At 40.5% G+C, this 23168-nt stretch overlaps 1 protein-coding gene across 1 annotated transcript in view; it reads left to right on the top strand.

The window, feature by feature from the left end:
• LOC146632446 (SLIT-ROBO Rho GTPase-activating protein 3-like) overlaps positions 1 to 21038 on the top strand; it is a 36818-nt gene extending 15780 nt beyond the window's left edge. The window contains exons 5-22 of the mRNA XM_085353344.1: positions 1683 to 1865; positions 2126 to 2254; positions 2384 to 2605; positions 2728 to 2829; positions 4649 to 4846; positions 4962 to 5046; positions 6574 to 6601; positions 7987 to 8089; positions 9332 to 9392; positions 13626 to 13703; positions 14026 to 14160; positions 14243 to 14348; positions 14423 to 14650; positions 16827 to 16900; positions 17005 to 17185; positions 18213 to 18359; positions 18479 to 18794; positions 19201 to 21038. Of these exons, the coding sequence (XP_085209470.1) occupies positions 1683 to 1865; positions 2126 to 2254; positions 2384 to 2605; positions 2728 to 2829; positions 4649 to 4846; positions 4962 to 5046; positions 6574 to 6601; positions 7987 to 8089; positions 9332 to 9392; positions 13626 to 13703; positions 14026 to 14160; positions 14243 to 14348; positions 14423 to 14650; positions 16827 to 16900; positions 17005 to 17185; positions 18213 to 18359; positions 18479 to 18794; positions 19201 to 19665 (2841 nt within the window). The 3' untranslated portion in view covers positions 19666 to 21038. The remainder of the gene's footprint in view (positions 1 to 1682; positions 1866 to 2125; positions 2255 to 2383; positions 2606 to 2727; positions 2830 to 4648; positions 4847 to 4961; positions 5047 to 6573; positions 6602 to 7986; positions 8090 to 9331; positions 9393 to 13625; positions 13704 to 14025; positions 14161 to 14242; positions 14349 to 14422; positions 14651 to 16826; positions 16901 to 17004; positions 17186 to 18212; positions 18360 to 18478; positions 18795 to 19200) is intronic.
• The last annotated feature ends 2130 nt before the right edge of the window (positions 21039 to 23168 follow it).

Genomic DNA, 23168 nt, shown 5'->3' with positions numbered 1-23168 from the left:
AAGATGAGCAGAAAGTAGGTCAATTGTGGATTTTTTTTCTTTACAGTTAGTTTCGCAAATTGTTAGTAATTTACAAAATTACTAAATTAAAAAAAAGAGTTGGTGGCAAAAGGAAAAAAAATGACCTAGTAAGAAAGCTAAGCACATGTGCACATTGCAAAATGATGTGTATGCAGCACATCACAAATGGATTTGAATCTGGATTACTGAAATCGTATAAACCACATGAGAATAGTTCTCACATGTAACATTGTACCGTGCATGTTATATTACTGCTATACTGATATTGATTTTTCCTCCCTCTGATTCATGCATTATTAAATGCCTGTCTGCAGCTCCAACACAGAATATGGAATAGCAGGAGTCTGCTCAACTTTATAATTGAGAAAAGTGTAGAGTTTAAGAGAAAATATAATCATTGTGTGGTTATTTTATCATTTGCATTTTAAATAAGCAAATGTTGTCAGGCAGCAGGTCCCTGGTTTTGGTCAGCTGCTGAGTTTTTGCAAAAATTGAGGAGTTTTTCGTTTCATCTGTAGCAGAGGAGGTTGCTCACTGTCACTTTGTAACCTCCTTCCTCCCCTGCTGATCGATCTCACTGTCCTTTGCACGTCCGTTGCAGACGGGGTTGCTAGGAAACCAGAACTTGAGAATCAGTGATGGTGAAGCAGATGTTGTGCGACTGTGCTGTTGATTCAGGTTTACTAGTTAAACATTTACATGTGGCTTTTTTGATAAAACCATGAAACATTTATCCGAAAACAGAGATTGTTTTTGTAAAAGTACCACGACTGTCTTACTTTACTTTGCTGGGATATTTAATTTGTCTTGCTATTCTGTGGTTAGGCTATTCAGACAGTGTGGAGACATCAGACAAACGTACTGGACACTCCAGCTGAGTTAGAAAATGTCAATGAAAATATGACAGTCCCATGAGAATGATGAGTATGCTACACTCACTAATGTTTACTTGTGTGATGAACAAAAGTACTCCGGCGTCTTATTGGTATCTTTCTAAGCAGCTGCTGTGTTTATTAAGTCATGATGATCTGGTTATAAAATTAATAAGAAAGGTTCATAAAAAAGAGAATACTGACAATTCTTAGTTTATTTAGCCAAAATCTAATGACCTCATGCCGTGGCGAGGCGTCTCTCTTCTGTCTGTCCGTTAATAATTCACAAGAATCTTTCTTCCTCCTAACTACAGAATATTGGTCATATTTTAGTGGAGCCTGCACACAGTGATCATCTCACAGGTCTCCATCAAATTTGTGTTGAAGGTCAAGTTCAAAGTCACATTTGTCATTCTCATTGGATTTTAAAATTCAGATTACGTGGTGTTTTGGCCCGTTTTTGCTGGCCACTTAGTGTGTTTTCAGTCCTGTAGTTGATTCTTTGTCCTAAAGAACAAACCACAGGGTGTCTCCCTACGGTTTTTCTTTCTCTTATTTCTTTCTCCTTAACTTAGCCTGGTTCAGACTGAAGTTTTTTCTACGTACTGTCGGATCTTTGAGTTTTTTTCTGTAAGGTTGCAGAATCTTTAGGTTACAAAGTAAAATAATCTGATGATCAACAAGGATCCTGTACCAAAATTTGAGGATATTGCTTTTCTTCATCATACTTATCAGCTTCCTTGCTCGTTTAACTGTGATGTCCTTTATACTTGCTGTGTATTCTTGCAGGTGATGAAGACATACCACATGTACCACACTGAGAGTCTCAGTGCTGAGAGCAAACTGAAGGAGGCAGAAAAGCAGGAGGAGAAGCACATTGGCAAGGCTAATGACATTGGCCTGCGTTATGGCTACGATGATCGTCCACAGCGTCGAAGTTCTGTAAAGAAGATGGAGAAACTGAAGGAGAAGGTCTGTTTTTAGCCCATGTATGATGAGGATTTATGTCATGCACATTACTCCCAATGCACTCTATCTATTCGACTGCAAACAAGCTGTAAATGCATTTGTAATTGAAGTGTCCAAGTAAATCCAACTATTTTATACATGCACACTGACAGATTATAGAGAAGATACAACTGTTTAATGTATAATGCATTCTTAGAGTACATTAGGAAACCATTTTGCTTCCTCCCTTGATGGGACTCTCGCTCTTCCTTTTACACCCCCAGAGACAAGCCAAGTACTCTGAAAACAAGATGAAATGCACAAAGGCCCGGAATGACTATCTTCTCAATCTGGCAGCTACTAATGCCCTGGTGGCCAAATACTACATCCACGATGTCTCAGACATGATAGATGTAAGTCAGAGCCAAGAATGGAAATATGGATGGAAATGGAAATACTCTCTTTTTGTCAGAGTGCATTTTTATTCAGGTTAAGTTTGTTTTTGGATCTGTAATTACTATGGTTTGTTTTTTTGTCCCCAGTGTTGCGACTTAGGGTACCATGCAAGCTTAGCACGCACCTTGAGAACCTACCTTTCTGCAGAATATAGTCTAGAAACTTCTCGGCACGAAGGGTTGGACTTATTGGAGGGAGCAGTGGATGCCATGGACACCAGAGGAGACAAGCTGAAGTTTATGGACACACATTGCCAGATCTTCTGTCCTCCTGCATGCTTTGACTATCAGCCACACATGGGAGATGAGGTGAGTCAACAGGGAGGGTAATGATTTAAAAAGGCTTTCTTTGAAGGTCTTTATTCTTGCTATGTTTATTTTGCACTGTGTTAAGTCACTTTCGGAAATATCCCTTTATTTCTTAATCCCAGGTGTGTCAAGTGAGTGCACAGCAGCCTGTCCAGACAGAACTCTTGATGCGCTACCACCAGCTGCAATCACGTCTGGCCACACTAAAAATAGAAAATGAAGAGGTGAGCAGCTCATTTTAAAGCAAAACAAGCTCACTGATGTGCTTAGGTATACGTTTTAGATGGCCTTATCCATACTCACGCTCAGTTCATATTTGGCCTTTGATATGTGAAGCAGCATCTGTATTCTTTTCTCTATTCTCTAAGGTCAATATTTTCCTGTAGTATATCCTGATGTTTCATTGAGATAATGTTACACAGATACCAGAGTCTTTTGAGAAAGAGTCTTTATGTACAAAGGTGTACATAAAGACAAATGAGAAATGTATGCAAGTGATTATCAGTGATAGTGAAGTTAGATCCTGAATCCTGTATAGGGTCTCATAGGGGAAGCTGTTAACATAGTAGTCTGAGTTGCTGAGTTTGAATATAGAGGTTGCACCATCAGTGTATTAATGCAAAATACTGTGCAAGGAAGTGAAGTTGTTATCATTCAAACCATCGACTAAATGTAGAAGAACAGGGAAAAAAACACATATCTGCTGCTCTAAATGCAAGAGTCTTTAAAACAACACGCTAAGACACCAGAGTCCTTGAGAAAGAGTCTTTATTGCCGTTAGATTGATGTGTTACATTTAGTTTTATACTTCATAATTTTTGCAAACACTCTCACACTTTCCCTTACATCTGAAGCTATAAGCTAACCAGCTACTAATCAGTCATTAGGTAGTTAGCTTAGTTTAGCTAGCTTTGATCAATATCATCCACTGAATACTGAAATCACTGAAATCGATCTCTTATTATTGTTTCTTTTACCTTTATTCAACCAGGAAAACCCCATTTAGATCTCTTTTCCAAGGGAGACCTCGTCTGATCTTTCTGTAAATTATTCCATGTCCAAGTGAATAGTAAGAAAAAGCTTTTTTCCCCAGCCTTTTAGAATTCTAGGCACATTAAAAAGAAACCATTTACAGAAGTGTAGCTGGTAAATGTTGGTGCTGGGACAGAGAAGGGTAAGGTGAAACTAAAAGTTGTAGAGAAAGAAATACCAATACTGTTTTTTGCAAGTGGTCAATGATGCCCAATCCATAAAATCTGCATAGCAGGCATGAAAGTAATATATCTGTGTTTTCATTCATCTTTTTTAGCAAACAAAATAATTTTTCACAAAACTATTCCTTTAGGAAAAACAGAACCCATCCCTCCGATTAGTCTATCACTCATCATCATGGCACAGGAGGCACTTTCATACCTTCATTTACTGTGTTGTGTTTAATAATGCGGGCCACCAACACCCTCCACTACAAACATGTAACAACAGCCAGCCACTCTCCAGAGCTGTCACTATGCATTCATATTCATTCATTAAATCTGACACTGATATGTGGGGTCGTATCTCATCCAGTCTCCTGCTTCCAATGGGGGCCACCCCCAGCATGGTCACCAAGGCCACTGTGACTCACACAGACATGTTTAAAGGTCACCAGGGTGTGTGTATGTGTCAGTGGCTGTCTGTCATGAATAAGGAAATCCACGGTCCCTTCCTGTCTGCCTCACATGGAAGGCACATAGTTAATCTTTCATGTCGTGATGCATCAAGCTAGCAAGCTAATTACTCTATTGTTCACTCTGTCAGTCTAACTACGGTGCAAATAGCCTGCAGCAGTATAATCTGAGCTGCCGTGTTTACACCACAGTTTGTTCGAGACACTGAGAAGACTAATGAAAATATGCCCAGTGGTACAAATATTCTTTTATTATTTTATGTGTACAAATGACCAGTTTGCTATCTTTTTTTAATATAATTGTATTTAAACAAATATATTCATGTTGTGATTAATGCTGAAATGACAACTAAAGTTTACATCTATATTTGTTTCAGGTGAGGAAGACTCTTGACGCCACCTTGCAGACCCTCCATGATATGCTTACTGTGGAGGACTTTGATGTTTCAGAGGCTTTCCAGCACAGCCAATCCACAGAGTCTGTGAAATCAGCCTCATCTGACTCTTACATGAGCAAGGCAAACATCGCCAAAAGACGAGCCAATCAACAAGAGACTGAGGGCTTCTACTTTACTGTGAGTAGTCGGACAAATGAACAAAGAAATTGCAGCGTGGTGTAAATGTGCACAGTACAACACAAAGAATGTCTAGAAATAGCACTAATTGTCTTTTTGTCTTTCTTATCAATAGAAATACAAGGAGTACTTGAATGGCAGCAATCTCATTGTCAAACTGCAGGCTAAGCATGACCTTCTGAAGCAGACGCTAGGAGAAGGTGAGACTTATTAAAATGTTGTCGCACTGTGTTTAGCGGTGTAGAAAGTTCTATATTAAAGTAACTGCCAAGAAAGCAAGTATCTCTAGAGTATATTAGTACCTTGATATATAGAAGCACATATAGAAAATCTATTATAGCTGTTTTTATCCAAAGGAAGTAGAGCTACTTTCAGCAGCTCCCTTATTTACAAGATGTCACCATAGCAGGTACAGTAACTCTGCATGTTTGATTTGGCACATTTTTTACACCAGATGCCCATCCTGATGCAACCCCAAAGGAATTTGTGTCTCCTTCTGGGATTGAACCAGAGCTCTTTCACTTGTTAGGCAAATATGTAACAACACTATACAGCCAATTTAGCCAAAGGAAGTAATTTTTAAAAAAACATAATATCTTCAGTTTGTATGTAGCCTACCCCATGCTTTTAGAAAATACAATACAAAATTATATCATTCAGAGCTATATTAAGAGAACAAAAACCCTGCAGTCCATGATAACAAGCACTGTTATACAAATTTAAGACCCGAGAGCTGTTAAAATAATGAAGCCAAAGGGTCAGTAAGGGTCTGTGTCTTTTAATGTCACAATGTTGCTACTTTGGAATCACAAACATGTGTTAAATAATTTTGTTTTGTTGGGAATATTAAAAGTTTTCAGACTCCCATATATCACAGTTGTGTCTGCTGTACACAGATTCTTTTAGAAATCAGATAATTAAATATTGATCAAAACAAAACACCAAATTATATTACTTATTATATTACTTATATTATTATAAATGATATTATGCAGTAAAGTTGTAGTTCTCATGGCATCCTGAAAACTGCACGATCTAAAAGCAGGTCATCTCAAACCATAGAAACTAGTATAGCATTGAAAGGATATTTCTTCCCATGCTTTCCTTACATATTCATGATATTAAATATGTGTTAAACTCATCCAGAAGAGAGAAGAAAAGTATATTTGATGTCATGATGTCATGGTGATCATCAGACTCTTGCTAGCGTATGCTTTAAGGTTGGAATTATGTGTTTGACATAAAGAAGGATTGTGCTGGAAGCTGCTTTACACATGACATGATCCTTGAACAAACATTTCTGACTGACTGATCAAAGCGAGGCCTTAATTTGTTTGCTATACTGAAACGTGCGTGTGAGTGTGCTAATGTGGTGCACATATCATGAAATCATAATACTGTACAAATCAGCTCCCACTCTTGTTGCCTCTGGATACATTTTCACTTTCACAGAGCTAGTCTGCAGCCTAGTCCCCTTCTGGGGCTCTTGTGCTGTTTCTAGGGCGACCGTTGAATGACCACTGCCTGGCGGTGAGTCAGATTCAACCATGGCGTTCACCCCATTCAGCCTGACTGAATAGATGCCCGTTTTCTCATAACACCCCTTTCCTTCTCCATCTGCCAGCCATGTATAGTCAGCCAGCACTCAACCGTGCTGCTAACTTCTGTGATTGTAAAACTAGTGTGTTCTAATTTAGCCTCTCTCTGTGTGTGCTTATTCCTTTTAGGGGAGAGGGCTGAATATGGAACAACGAGGTAAGGTTTTCAGTGACAAGAGGGTGAATAAAGTTGGCAATGATGTGTAAAATCCTTCCTGTGTCCTTGGATATGGCACAAATAAAGTCACAGTGTAGGAATATCGTTACCTCACCATGTTGAATGGTTTGGATCCAAATTAGAGATGCTTTTATCTATAGATATATCTTAAGACTAGGGACTGAAATGCCAGTGAGATGGATAATGATTTGATTAATAAAAACAATTAAATGAGGAGAAAATTAAAAAAATATTGACAAGAAGGGCGTGTGACAAATACAAATGCTTGACTTTTATTTTGATCAATTAAATTTTATATTTAATTATATCTGTATTGAGTATTTTGTGATGTATTACCTTTCAGTCATTATTACTTTGAGAAAGTCACAGGAGCTCCATCCTTGTATTATTTTTACTTTTAGGTTAATACACAAATTTGCTTTCTTGCCAAGTGTTAAATGAGAAAGTTGATGCCAGAAAGCTGATTCTGTTCATCCTGATGGTGTGTTGGTCCCACTCAGATGATTGTATGCTCAGATTGAGGCTACAGCAAAGGGTTTGCTAATTTAAGTTAGCATTTAGTAGCAAATAGCTAGTGCAAGCACAATGTATCATTTGTATAATTCGGATTTTAGATAATAAGCAACACAAAATATTATACATTTAAAGCCACTAGCTAAGCAATTTCAAGGTACTTATTTATTTATTTTTGGTTTTAAAACATTGTGCTAAGCTAGATAATATGATTATGGCTTTATAGAGACAGCGTAATACATTATACACTCACTTATTGTTTGCCCACTAAATGAAACATATTCCACTGTACTTTGTAGTGCAGTACTTTGTACTGTCTATAGAAAGTATTAATAATGGATGTAGCAGGTTTTTCGCTTAATTTACCCAAAACGCCTAAAACTGACATATTTCACATTCTCTATTAATTTGTTTTTTTGTTAAGTTGCCCATCTTTATCTTTTCTTCTTTATCTCTGTCATATCAGGTTTGTAGTTTTTTGACAGGTGACAGAACTGTAACGGATACACCTTTATGCTATTCAAAATGAATGGAGAGCCATGAATTATTTTCCCTTCCTGTCTGAGCGAGAGTTTGACTAATTGCACTCTGTCTCTTCATATTTATCATGAAGATATGAAAAGAGTATCGGCTGTCTCATCTAGCTCTCAGCAAGAAAGCAAATGACTGTAGCCTATCTCAGAAACGGTCAATATATGACTACCATATTCTTTATGATTTGGAGCAGCCTATTGTTTTGGTAAAGATCTGAAAAGAAAAACATCTTAAGCAAAATCAGTTTTACTGTTGCATATTGCATTATTTTTCATGTTTGCATTGTACCAACCCTACAAACCCCACCATCTCCCCAGGCCCCCAACTCTTCCCCCTAAACCCCAGAGAATGCGGAAGTGTAGACCTCGCTCCATTTTTAACCCTAGGCTGTTTAACGGCAATATGGAGGCCTTCATTCAGGTATAAGCCCATCTGTGCCCTCTGTCTCTCATGAGCTCAGCTTTCTTGCTAGCAGTCCTTGGGGGTTCTCTTGCCTGTGACCACTCTTTTATCCAAACATTGCCTCACTCATGCACTGACTTTCCTCTTGCTCAATGCTTGTCTTCACATTTGACGAAAACACTAGATAAGGTGAAAGCTGGTCCAGCAGCTTGATGTGAAGATGGTGTATTTTCAAAAGCACCAGTATAAGGTTTGTTCTTGTGAGCCCCCAGCCTCCGTACACTGAATTAATTTGGCTGTATGTCAGTTGGCCACACAGCAGCTATGCAAATAAACAGATGGCCACTTCCACTCTAATGCTAATCAAACTCAGCAGACAAGCAGGGCATGCACCGACAAAAGTACAGAGATAAAACGATTAACCAATGAATCAACTGACAAAAAAACAAAAGGAAAAAAAATTTTTTTTTTTGCTTTATTGATTTTTTTGTATAGTGTTGTATGTTTTATTATCATTATTTATATCTTAGTAGTTCTTCAATGGGCTTTTTTCTCACAGAACAAATAAAGAATCAGTTAGTTGAGGAGATGTCGTAATTAGCAGATCGACTGATTCTAATTTCCCTCCAAGTCAAGAAGCTGTTTTTGGCTGGAAAAATATGTGTCTTCCCCCCACCCACCATGCTCTGAAGTAGGCCCTTCCCTCCCACTCCCCCCCAAACCATGCCCTCATGTCTCACACGCCACATGGCACTGATGCTTTTCTCAGGCCATGCCTCGTCCTTCTCTCTCTCTCTCTCTCTCTCTCTCTCTCTCTCTCTCTCTCTGTCTGTCTGTCTGTCTGTCTGTCTGTCTGTCTCTCTTTGTAAGATCTGTCTCTCTCACTAACCTGTTGTGGTTGTTGTTGCTTCTCTTCCTCTGTCTACGTGCCTTACTGCTCTCTGCCCAGGGGAAGACGGAATGTCCGTGCGAGGAGTCAGGTACTCTGTCTTATAGCTGGGTGGGATCATTACACTGTATTTAGTATGCTAACCAACATTTCTGTGCCTCTGTCCCATTGGGATTCCTGTGAAAATACTGTTATCGTGGTGCACTAATTTATTTTTGTTTTGCATATTGTGACTCAGAAAGTTAACGTTAAGTGATAAATGATATCATCTCAGCCTTCTCATCATAATGGCTTGCTAGTGTGACTGTTTCTTATGGTTATTAATTTCTGATTTAGTGGTTTCTCTAGTAATAATTTGATTGTGTCTATAGGATTCAGGCCAGCCTATACCAGCGGTGGTTGAGAGCTGTATTCGATACATCAACCTGTATGGTATGTTCCAGTTCTATTCATAAGTTATCTTTCCACAAAGGCTGATGTTTTATTTGTGTAGTGCAAATTTACAACAAAATTCAACAAATTCAAATTTAACAAAACAAAAATGCATCGGATTCTGCATTAAGGATTCTTATATTGCAAAGTAGAGACCCTGCAATTTTAGATAGAAACGACGACAATAAGAGCGCTTATGTCTCTCCAGACTCTCAATATAAAGTTTTCACCTAAATTAATCAACTCGAGCTTTTATTGGTGTCTATCATCACACAAAATTTGAAAATTATATCTTAACCCTTTCACGTATAGTGGTCACTACAGTGGAGAGATATTCAAAGGCTGTTTTCCTGTATGTGTGTCAGGGTTGATGGTATACTTGCACATGATCACAACACACAGTGTATATTATTTATTCGTTTGTCAACTTCATAAGCCAAAAACGTATGTTGTCCACCTAAGTGGACATGAAAAAAAAAACTTTTAAAAATACATGTGTAAAAAAATTAAGTTCAAAAATCTTTTTTTCATGCCTAAAGATGAATAAAAATGTAAAAAATCCTGATTGAGGTTGTCATAATTCATGCATGAAAGGGTTAAAAACTGCAATAGAGTGCTAACAGACCAACAGACAGACAGTTATTCATTACAGCAAGTAGACAGAGCAGACAGAGTTTCCCTTTTCATTTTCTTGCTTACATGTAGTTTTCAGTCTGTATAATCAAAACACAACAAAACATATAATTTTATACAATCTGATTGTTAGGGTTTTCTCTCTGTTATTGTAGGGTCTTTACCTAATATAAAGTGCCCTGGTGTGACTGTTGTTGGGATTCGGTCCTATATAAATAAAATAAAACTGAATGATATGTATATACAACCTTAATATTGTTAATAGTAGCCATTCAAATATTTTTGGTATTTTAGAAGTTATTAGCAGTGAAATAGCATTCAATGTGAGATAATATAACTGCTCCAACTGGATCGTTTGGAAAATCTTAAACTGGAGCATTTCATATGTACAAGCCTGGATGAGAGAGTGAGGTGAAATATTAATTTCTATGATTCATTCATTTCTCAAAATGGGTTGCATTCTAATATTCATGATGCTCAGCTTACATTAATCCTTATATATAAGAAAGAAGATGGGGTGTAAGTGATAAACAGGACTTCTACTGTCCAAGAGATGCTAATGAATCTCTTACTAACTAATAGTAACGTCTGTCTTGTGAAGATTGTTATAATAAGAAAAACAATGTAATTTTGATTTCCACCAGTTATGACTGAAAAAGCAGAAGCTTTGGCCCCACCCCTCAATTTTTGAATTAAGGTGTTTATAGTCTAATTGCCACATTCATCCATCCATTTTCTTCCGCTTATCCGGGGCCGGGTCGCAGGGGCAGCAGCCCAAGCAGAGAAGATATAATCTCTCCAGCGTGTCCCAGGGCATCCTCCTGGTGAGACATGCCCGGAAAACCTCGCCCAGGAGGCGCACAGGGGGCATCCTTGTCAGATGCCCGAACCACCTCAACTGGCTCCTTTCAATGCGGAGGAGCAGCGGCTCTACTTTGAGCCCCTCCCGAATGGCCGAACTTCTGACTCTATCTCTAAGGGAGAGGCCAGCCACCCTTCAGAGGGTGTCCCCAACCCGGAGTGGGCACTCCATCCTTTTCCAACTGAGGACCATGGCCTCAGATTTGGAGGTGCTGATTCTCATTCCCACTGCTTCACACTCGGCTGCGAACCATTCCAAGGCGAGCTGGAGGCCATCACCTGATGAAGCCAACAGGACCATATCATCTGCGAAAAGCAGAGATGAGATCCTGAGACCACCAAAGTGAAAGCCTTCCGCCACTTGGCCACGCCTAGAAATTCTGTCCATAAAAATTATGAACAGAATCAGTGACAAAGGGTAGCCCTGGCAGAGCCCATCACCCACCAGGAACGAGTCCGACTTATTGCCGGCAATGCGGACCAAGCTCTTGCAACGGTCATATAAGGACTGAATGGCCCGTAACAATGGTCCAGACACCCCATACTCCCGGAGCATCCCCCACAGGACCCCCGAGGGACACGGTCGAATGTCTTCTCCAAGTCCACAAAGCACATGTAGACTGGTAGGGCAAACTCCCATGTTCCCTCGAGTATCCTCAAGAGGATAAAGAGCTGGTCCAGTGTTCCACGGCCAAGACAAAAACCGCATTGTTCCTCCTGTATCCGAGGTTCAAACTCTCCTCTCCAGCACCCTGGCATAGACTTTCCCAGGGAGGCTGAGGAGTGTGATTCCCCTGTAGTTGGAACACACCCTCTGGTCCACTTTCTTAAAGATGGGGACCACCACCTCGGTCTGCCAGTCCAGGGGTACTGCCCCCGATCCCCACGCAACATTGCAGAGACGTGTCAACCAAGACAGCCTTAAAACATCCAGAGCCTTCAGGAACTTGGGGTGGACGAGGCTCTGCCACCAAGGAGTTGTTTAACTGCCTCAGTAACCTCGTCCCCAGAGATTGACGGGTCATCCCCTTCGTCCCCGGACTCTGCTTCCACCACGGAAGATGTGCCAGTGGGATTGAGGAGGTCCTCAAAGTATTCCTTCCACCGCCTGATGATTTTCTCTGTCGAAGTCAACAGCACCTCTGGAGTCCCACAAGCTAACCAAGCCCGGTAGGACTCCTTCTTAAGCTTGGTGGCTCCCCTCCCCTCAGGTGTCCACCATTTGGTTCGGGGGTTACCACCATGGCAGGCACCAACTACCCTGTAGCCGCAGCTCCATGCAGTGGCTTCGGCAATGGAGGTGCTGAACATGGTCCATTCGGACTCAATGTCCCCAGTCTCCCTCGGAATGCTGTTGAAGCTCTGCCAGAGGTGTGCGTTGAAGATCTTGCAGACTGGGGCCTCTGCTAGACGTTCCCAGCACACCCTCGCTGTACGTTTGGGTGCGCCAGGTCTGTCCAGCGTCCTCCTTCGCCACCTGATCCAACTCACCACCAGGTGGTGATCAGTTGACAGCTCAGCCCCTCCCTTTACCCGAGTGTCCAAAACATATGGCCTCAGGTCTGGTGATACGATTACATACCACATCGACCTGTGGCCTAGAGCAGGGGTGTCAAACTCAAATACGCAGTGGGCCAAAATTCAAAACTGGAACAAAGTCGCGGGCTAACATGAATATTTATTGAAAAAAAAATCTTCCTCCAGATATAAGAATGAATCTTTTCTTATGGACTCAAATAAGTTTTGCTGGAAAACTGAATATGGAACAAGCAAAGCTTAATACTAAACAATATATATATTAGCTGTATAATACCAGTAGGCCTGCTCTAATAGTAATTTGGTATGGCTTTGCGGGCCAAATGTAATTAGGCTGCGGGCCAAATTTGGCCCGCGGGCCAGAGTTTGACACCTATGGCCTAGAGTGTCCTGGTGCCACGTGCACTTATGGATACTCTTATGTTCGAACATGGTGTTCATTATGGCCAAACTGTGGTTTGCACGGAAGTCCAATAACAAAACACCGCTCGGGTTCAGATCCGGGAGGCCATTCCTCCCAATCACGCCCTTCCAGGTCTCACTGTCATTGCCCATGTGAGCATTGAAGTCTCCCAGTAGGACAACAGAGTCCCCAGGAGGAGCACCCGCCAGTGCCCCACTCAGGGACTCCAAGAAGGCTGGGTACTCTGAACTGCTGCTCAGCGCATAAGCACAGACGACAGTCAGGACCTGGCCTGAAAGGCGAAGGGGTGAGCCCGACTATATCTAGCCGGTACCTCTCAACCTCACGCACTAGCTCAGGCTCCCTCCCCACCAGAGAGGTGACATTCCATGTCCCAATTGCCAGTCTTGTTAGCCGGGGATCGGTCTGCCAGGGCCTCCGCTCCTGGCCGCCGCCTGACTCACATTGCACCCGACCCCTACGGTGCCTCCTGCGGGTGGTGGGCCTGCAGGAAGATGGGCCCATGGCCCTTTTTCAGGCTGTGCCCGGCCGGGCTCCATGGACTAAGGCCCGGCCACCAGACGCTCGCCCTCAGACACCCTTCCCTTTCCTTTGTTTTTTTTAATATGTTTGAAGTCTCCTATCTTTAAGCTTGTTTTTATACTTAGATACAAAAAACAGAAGAAACTCCTTTACTGAGACATTCAACAGAAATAAATCTGGTTTATTTTTAAGGGGGTGTGCCATTTATATTAATACCTTTTTTTCCATTTTAGACTAACAGCTTTATATGTCCACAGGTCTTCAGCAGCAAGGTATATTTCGAGTTCCAGGATCCCAGGTCGAAGTCAATGATATTAAAAATGCATTTGAAAGAGGTTAGTCCCAGGTCACTTAGCCATCTACTCTTGATTGATTTTAAATTTCGTTTTGCCCACCTCAGAAACCGCAGTTACTCTCACAGGACTCTAAAGTGCAAATAAAGAGCCTGTGTGCCATATGTAACCCTGTAATGGACATGTAAACCATTTAATGCATAATACATGAGATCAGCATCCTAAATGAGCAAACATAACTGCACTCTTAATGCATACATTAACTTCCGAATTTGAAATGTATATTAAGAATCACTGCTATCTTACATGAAAGTGAGTGCAATGGATGAATACTGAGTAGACTGAAAATATGCTACATCTACAGGAGAAGATCCACTGATGGATGATCAGACAGATCATGATATTAACTCTGTGGCGGGAGTTCTTAAGCTTTACTTCCGGGGGTTGGAAAACCCCCTGTTCCCTAAAGAGCGTTTCGCCGACCTCATATCCACTACCAGTGAGTAACATTCCAGGAAAACATGTGGAATATGTTTTATTTAGTGTAGCACTCTGTGATTGTTGTTGTTTATTACTTTTAGAGCTTGACTCTGGTGCAGAAAGAGCTCATCACCTTCAGCAGATAATCGTGACTCTTCCGCGGCCTGTGATCATCGTCATGAGATACCTGTTTGCATTTCTAAACCAGTAAGTCTCGTCACTACAAATTTTCCGGTGTGCAAAATTAAAATAATGATACTTACTGGTTCTGTTTTCCACAGTCTTTCCCAGTACAGCGATGAGAACATGATGGACCCCTACAATCTCGCTATTTGCTTTGGCCCCACACTGATGCCCATACCAGATGACCAAGATCCTGTGGCCTGCCAAGCACATGTTAATGAGATCATTAAGACAATCATCATCCACCATGAGGTCATCTTTCCAACCCAGCGAGAACTGGAGGGACCTGTGTATGAGAAGTGCATGGCTGGAGGGGACGAATACTGGTAGGTTCAAAGCTAGGTGTCCAAAATGTGCTGTGTTTTCTGAGCCATTAACAACTTGGCCTTGGAAAAATAGCACCATGTAACATTTTCCACTTCCTACCCTGGCTCTAAGCCATTTTGTACAAGGCTGTAGATTTTACACTCAATACTGAATTATCTTCTTAGACAGACACCTAATAAAGGGTATTGGCTTTTTTCTCATAAACACAAGACTTATTTTCTATAGCGACGCTAGCAAGTGTTGTTTATTTAAAGACTGTATGCACCAGCAATATGATTATTGAATAACATCAATAATGCCTTTCTTAAATGATCCAACTGCTAGAATTAACCCTTGTATGGTGTTCGGGTCTGTGAGACCCGTGTTCAGTTTTTTTCAAAAGAAAAATTAAACAATTAATTATTTTTTCACGTGTAAATGTGTTGTGTCTTTCCACTCACTCCACTTGATTATAACTGATTTATTTATAACATTTTATATAAAAGAAAAACGAGAAGCACATTAATTCATAAATGTGATCTAACAAAGGTAAAGGGAAAAAATTAACCATGTTTGCTGTTCATATGTCTTGTAATTGGGATGAAGTAAACATCTGTTGAGTAATTTAACATAAAATTGTTTGATAGTGTTAATTTGGAAAGCCAAAACTCTAGCGGGTCCACCAGACCCATGAACACTGGCTGAGTAACAAAAATACGAACACCACACAAGGGTTAAAGAATGAAGAGTAGCTGTTCAGTTCCTTGTTAAAAGGATTTATCCTGATCAGTCATTTAATTGGATAATATGAATCTCACATTTAATGTAGTAGGTAGTTTGGATTTTGCTTTAATTTGGTGTATAAAGTGTATGTTTTAGAGGTTTCCAAAAAATACATGAAAAAATATGCATATAGAAAAATTAAAAAGGCCAGGATCTTTTTTAGCTTTTCATTTGCATGAACAACATTTGCAATAAAAACTGACACTTTATTAGGCACAGTTTGCTAATACTGGGTTGGAGTCCCTTTTGCCTTCCGAGCTGTTTTATTATTCATGGCATATCTTCATTAAGGTCCTGGAAGATTTTGGTCCAAGCTGACATGATAGCATCATGCAGTTGCTGCAGATCTGTTTGTTGCACTTCCACGATGCGAATCTCCCATTCCGCTCTCAAAGACTATCAGATTAGGATCAGGTGACCGTGGAGGCCGTTTGACTACAGTGAATTCATTGTCATTTGCAACATAACAGTTTGAGATGATTTGAGCTTTGTGACATGGCATGTTATTGTCCCGAAAGCAACCATCAGAAGTACGCTGTGAAGGCTGAATATGGTCAACAACAGTACTTAGGTAGGCTGTGGCATCTAAATAATGCTTAGTTAGTCCTGAGTGTCCCAAGAAAATGTCCCCTACACCATTACACCACCAGCAGCCTTAACCGCTGACACAATGCTCTGATTCTGACCCTACCATCTGAATGTCACAAAAAACATTGAACCTGTGCTGATTAAAAGATGCTGATTTGGTACTGACAGGCCCAGAGTATCACAAGACCCATCTCTTATGCTATTACACCACCTGTTGATACAAGGCACAATGGACCAATGCTTTCATGTTCCTGGTGCCAAATTATGACACTACTATCTGAATATAAAGGAAGAAAGACCAGGAAATATTTTTCCAGTCTTTTGTTGTCCAACTTTGGTAAGTCCACATGACTTGTAGACTTACTGACAGGAATGGCACTAGGTGTGCAATCACTGATATTTTTTTGGATACCTTGATTGTAACAAGTACTTATTTAGGATGCTGTTGCCTTCCTACCAGCTGGAAGCAGTCTGACCATTTTTCCATCACCTCTTACTGAATATTTTCTTTTTTGCGGATCATTCTCTGTAAACCCTAGCTGTGGTGGGAAAATCCCAGTAGATCAGCAGTTTCCGAAATGATAAGACCAGCTGATAAATCACGTAAATCATCTTTCTTTCATGTTCCGATGGTTGGTTTGAATGTCAGCAGGTTGTCTTGACTGTCTGCATGCCTCGGTCTATTGAGGTTGCTGCCACATGATAAATATAATATTGGTCTGGTAATTAAGGATTCCTTTGTTATAAAAGGTAATGATTGAAGAATAAGAGTGCGTAAATGGCTCTTATTTTTTTCATTTCCTTTTCTGCATCTCCTCTCTCCAGTGAAAGCCCCCACAGTGAACCAGGAGCTCTGGATGAGATTGACAATGGTACCGGGCCTAACACAAGTGATGATGGTGAGTCAGCAAACACATCAATCCATTGTGAAGACAGCAGCTGGATGTTGAGAAGCTGACAGAGAAAATAATGAGATTTCCTCTGATCTTTTTTCATATGGCAGAATTGGAGCAAATCGAAGCCATAGCCAAATTTGACTACGTGGGCCGAAGTCCAAGAGAGCTGTCCTTTAAGAAGGGAGCCTCTCTGCTGCTCTACCTGCGAGCTTCTCAGGACTGGTGGGAAGGGCGACATAATGGTGTGGATGGGCTGATCCCACATCAATACATTGTGGTACAAGACATGTAAGTTAGATTTATTTAGGCTGTGAAGCCCATAAAAAGTAAAAAAAAAAAAGCTTGTCAGTTGTGTTCCATTTTCAGAAAGCTTGGCCTTAATGAAATCTTCCTAATGAAAGGATCATTATGAATAAAATGCTACACTTTCATTTTATTGCATTCTTATTGGAGCAACAGATACTCAAAGAGGGCAGACCTCAACTAAGCACATTAATCACTCTTATTTATTCCAAAATGTGTTGAGATCTTTATTTGGCTACAATCCATCTTTTCATGATTCAGATTCAAGTGGTAGTTATTCTGTAATTCTGCTAACAGACAAAGGGTAACAAAAACATAACCTTTGTGGTCGAAGCAATTACCCTCTGATCCACAATTTGCTAAAAAGAGATTTTCTTCGAATGGACATTCACTCAGGTCACGTATTGAATGGAGGCCTTTAATTTCTTAATAGCTTCTTTTCTGATAAATAGTAGGCAGGTAACAAAATTAAAGCTAAATTAGGAAGAGTAGTGATTTATGCAGAAAAGGACCAAAAGGACAGAGTAATTAGTGGTTAATGTTTCCCTTTAAAAGAATGGGCTTGGTAGGTACAATGCTGTGGTGTTTTTGTGCAGGGATGTGATTATTAAGGATTCTCATTTGATTTTCAACAACTATAATGAAAGAAGTTGAAGACAGTGAAACTGCCTGAAACTGCAGTTCCCTATTGACTTCTAGACACTGACTCCAAGGAAATTACAACTCTGTTACGTCGGCTTTGGCTTCAGAATCAAGCACTTACAGTTCTGGCTTTAACAGATTGTATACTTTGTACAAAAACTCAATGAACAGTTGCTTTAAATGAAATGGGAATGTAGTTATCAATGATTCATTCATCAAGAAAAAAATCTTTAAAAAAATTGAACACAGAAATGAATTAACAGTTCAAACACTGCAGAACTCCTTATTTAGTTTATCTAGCAGACTACTGTCAATTATTTTCTATGTTAAACATGAATAAAAAAGCGTCATCGATATGCATCTGTATCAGGGACGACGCGTTCTCAGAGAGCATTCATCGGACTGAGAGTGAGACCAGCAGTGGGCCGCACCACGATGACAGAACCTCATCAAGGAATGAGCGTCAGTCTCCTTGTGAACACACACCTGAGAACCGCTTTGGACCAGCATTAGGAAGGTAGTAACAGTTAGATATTTGGGATGGACTTGAGAGAGGAAGGACATTGAATATTTATCCAGAGCAAAGAAACTGAAACTATTCACGAATTAAATATCAATTTCATTGCCTCTTTTTAGGGTGCGAGTGCGATCAGATGGCGCTGCAGCTCCACGCCATAGGAATGGCGCCGACAGCCTGAGCCCCACCAGAGCTGCTGATCTACCCCCCAGGGTTATGCCTCGCCCCCAGAGTCCACACAAAATAGCTGTCAGCAGGGGTCTAACTGACAGTCCCGAGAAACGCCGTCTCACCACATTTGGCAGTGCTGGCTGCATCAGCCACCCTGATAGAAAGGCGTTTGTCGACAGCCACTCTCAAAGATCATCACCAAGCACCACCCGGCATGCAAGTTTAGGAGACCACAAGGCTCTTGAGACCGAGGCACTCGCTGAGGTGATTAAAATCCTTAAAAGCACATGCAGTTTTTAATATAGACTTTTCTTATTTTATTGTATAACAAACATGTACGTATACAACTATCCTATATGTATGGCTTCTCTAAAAAGGGAGCTTCCTTTTATAGCTTCATCTGAAAAATCATAACTGTATCGAGGCAAAATTAAGGAGGAAAAAAATCTCAATTCTCGCTACCATTCCTAAATATTATGTGCATCATTAGCTCTTTGATGGGTACCAAAACATTACACAGTTGGCAAATAAAATTTTGGGTTTAGTTTTTCCACCATCACATAAAAAGGCTCGAGCTCTGAGGAATAAAACTTAAAATAGATTTAGCTACTCTCTGCTTGGTTGCTTGACATCAGTGTCTTTTGTTTTTTCCTCTACTTATGCTTCTCAGGATATAGAGAAAACAATGAATACAGCCCTGCATGAGTTGCGTGAGTTGGAGAGGCAGAATGTAGCCAAGCACGCGCCTGACGTTGTGCTCGACACATTGGAGCCGCTTAAGCACCCTGGTGGAGTGCAGGAGGTGTCTGCCAGCCCTCTCCATACCATGGTGATCAGGGATCCAGATGCAGCCCAGCGACGCAGCAGTAGTAGCTCCTCATCTGAGACTATGACCACTTTTAAGCCCGCTCTGTCAGTCCGTAGACCAAGTGCTCCTTTAAGGCCCCCGCCTGTCAGACCTGTTCGACCGGCTCCTGTGATTGGACAGGGCCAAGGACCTCACCGCTCCAGCAGCTCCAGTTCGTCTGGTTTGGGCAGCCCGAGCATTACTCCCACTGACAGGGTCTTCCCCAAAGCACCGTCTCCATCACCATCCACCTCCTCTTCTTCCTCGGACAAACAAGGTAACATGTAGCTCCAGTCAGACAAGTGGTTGAAGAATGCTGTGGATACAGAGTGATTCAGATTATCATCATGTCCCTTCCCCTTTTTTTGGACGGCAAAACAAACATTGACACCTGATGAATATTTACCACTAATCTTGTGTAGTGTAGGATAGGTGCTTGTTTCTGCCCACAACATCCACTCTGTTTCCACGTGTGTTGGGAACAAGTCAATGTACTGTACTGCAGTGATATGTTACGCAAAAATAGGATTTAAATCTATGAGAATTATTTTATAGTAATGCTGTCATGCTGAATAGCCATGCTGGGTAAAGGGATGCACTGGAAAATGCTTCTGTTTACTGAAACACAACAGAGAAGTATCTCAATGAAATGTTATTAGGTTACAAAGATGCCATGAGCGTGATCTTTGTGAGTGGTTTCCTGCTCCATTATAAAGAGAATACTTAAGGGAATATTTCACCACTAATCATGTAGACATCTAGTCTGTGGTGGTGGTTCATAATATTCCTTTTATATACCATTTATATTGAAAGAAGTTGTCTCAGCAAGCCTGTCCCACAGCGTCACAGCATAAGCAGACAGACAGACAACATGGCTGGATGGGGAAAACACAGTGGACCTGTCTCAAACTGCAGTTTTTCTAATGACCACTAGATGCTGGCTCCAAGGAAATTGCAGCTGTGTAATGTTATCATGGGCTTCGGCCCCAAGCCGTTAAAAGATTCTATACAAAACCTCTATGCACGGTGGCTTTAAATGAAATCCTCCAAATGTTACCTTGAAATGTAAGGAGCTGGGTAAAGCTAAGAAAAAAGTGTTGGTGAAACTCCTGGCAGCAGACTGATTGGCAACTAAAGCACAAATGGGCCTAATTGGCACCAGTTTGCCAGCTTGTGCTGCTGCTTCAGTCTGGCAAGTTTACGGCCACTGCGATGGTAGTCTCATTGTCCAATAGCCTGTGTCAGGCAAAGTTGTGTCAGGCGGCAGCAGTGCAGCTCCTCTTCTCCCTCCATTTGTTACATTTCCTCAGCAGTGGACCAGGACTGTTATATACCCACTGTGATTCTAATATTTGATAGTGTCCACTCCGTGTCAGGACTGGGAATCTGTTTCTAAAGTTACTTCTTAATTCTTATATATCAAAAGAAAAGTAAGTGATTTCCTTAGCCAAAACTACTTTCTCTTTTTTCTTCATCTGTTAATGTCAGAATGGGCCAGAGAGTAGCAAAATAACCTGAAGTACAGTAATACAAATAATACCGAAAGTTGTTGTGACCATTATAGATATGCTGTGCCTATAATTAAAACAATGAAATAAAGACAAACATAAAAAAAAGAGCTTATATTATTGTCAACTCTCTATATTAAAGGATTAGCTGTGTTACCTCAACAGACTCTCGTACACTTCAAATGACTAATGCACTTATACAAAAAACACTACAGGGAACTGTGCTGCATTTGTAAGTTTTGTGTTTTCATTTTGATGAACTTGTACTAGGAACATGATATAGCACATCATCATTGAAGCTTGTCAAGCCTCGTCTAGAGTACACATGGTCACTGCAGGCTGTGCGTACGTTTAGCCAAACTTGTTTACTGTTGGTGATATTTGTGGTCCGTCTTATGAGGATGATCAGTATATCTTTAATGTGTAATAGGTACATCGGAATGAATATATACATATTGTTAAAGGACGCTTGTAAAAGTAACATTGTATGATAGAAACAGGATATATTATCATCTCTAGTGTGTAGATTTTTGTAATTCTTACCCTTGCACAGAAATTGGTAAAACAATAAATCAATGAAACCTCCCAGAAATGTCTTCAATGTCTCTGTGGTGATTTTGAGTTAAAAACAAAACAATGTAGATGATCGATATTGAACAGTAGCTGTGTTGCAAATGCACCTCACAAAATGTAAGTAATGCAGTGACTTTACTTCTTTGTAAGAAATGAAAATCAACATAATGTATAATCACTTTGACTTAAATGCATGTACAGTGGAAATGCTGTAACTATAGTTGTGTTGCAGGGCCATCTACTGGCTGGCATGGATTATAGTGCCATCCTGAAAGGCTAAATAATCACTGAAAGAAAACATTTGAAACTGCAAACATACATGAAAGATATAATGCAACATGCGCTGACAGTCAATTAGTGTCAAATGTATTTTCTTTCTTTTTATTTTATCTTTAGTCATTTGATGGTCAGATCCACATGGTCAGATCCCTGCAATGATATCTCAGTATGTTTTTTTTTTCAATTTTTTATAATGAATGTTCCTTTTTGCACTAGCGACAATCTTCTCACTGGATTAATGTCTCATAACTATAACATATTAGTAATGGTTCACGGTTAATGTTTAAGAAGCCATTCAATGACCACATTTGTCCTGTGGATGGAGACATTGTGCTTCTTGGGTCCTTGAAAGGAGACTGAAATGCTCTGCCGAATTGAAAAGGTTCAAAGAGTCTCCTTTTATTGATATGCACGTGTACTCAGAGGCCAGCCCAGTACATGGAAGTCATCTTCACTGCGGGAAACACACAACTTATTTTCATCCAAAGAGTTGCGAGACAACTCTTTGGAGTTGTCTCGCAACTCCAAAGAAAAAAAAAGTGAAAAAACAAAAAAGAAGTAAGCATACTAGCTTTCCACCTTTTCAAAAGCAAAAACTCTCTTTTCCCCCCATATCCTGATCAAGATGAGTCTGTTTTGCTTCTTCCATAACCAGCACTCAGTGTCAAGTTTAATTCACTTAGGTGTGTTTATTGAGATTAAAAGTGGGAATATAATCAGATTGTGGCCTTAACTGAGGCCTGAATGCCTGCCAAGAGCGAATGAACAACCTGTAGACTAACACCCAGCTTTCCGGCTATGGGTTCTTATTTCAAAAGGCCTTTTCATTGATGTTGTTATATGATTAGCAAGGCCACCAGAGTCGAACCAAGCACAAAGTAAAGTATTTCCTGGCAATACAGTATTCAGGTCCCCCACTTACAAGTGTAACAGTACGTATGAAACTTGAGTGAAGAAGGGAGACGTACGTTTATTGGAGCATCACGTGCTATTTTACAGTCCATATTTTGATCATTTAGACTTGATGATACTCTGCCTAAAACATGAAAATTTAATTTCCAATGTTAGAACACATTTTTAGTTCGAAGGTGTTTTTAATTTTCAATATTAAATAAACGTTTCTGTTTTTGCTCTCAGTTACAGTAACCTTTTGTTGCCATGTTGGCCCAGTATTCTTAGTTTTCGTGTGTTTTGTATTTTGTTCTTTATTTATGCCTTGGTTCCTAGGTTGTTCTGTTAAGATGTTCCTTATTTGATTACCCCCTGTGTGCCCCTCTGTGTATCTGTGAGCCCTCGTTTCCCCTCCTTGTGTTTTATTCCATGTTTTCCCCAGCCCGTTATGTCTGTGCTCTCCCCGTGCTCTCTCTCCTCCTGTCTGAACCTCTGTTTACTTCCTGTTTTACTTTGACAGTCTCTCGTCAGTATGTGTCA

The sequence above is a fragment of the Diplotaxodon limnothrissa genome, linkage group LG5 (assembly GCF_057381915.1).
Source record: "Diplotaxodon limnothrissa isolate DT_005_m linkage group LG5, D_limnothrissa_male_GT1.1, whole genome shotgun sequence".
Classification (NCBI taxonomy): domain Eukaryota; kingdom Metazoa; phylum Chordata; class Actinopteri; order Cichliformes; family Cichlidae; genus Diplotaxodon; species Diplotaxodon limnothrissa.
This window is presented reverse-complemented; position numbering and strand designations above follow the sequence as displayed.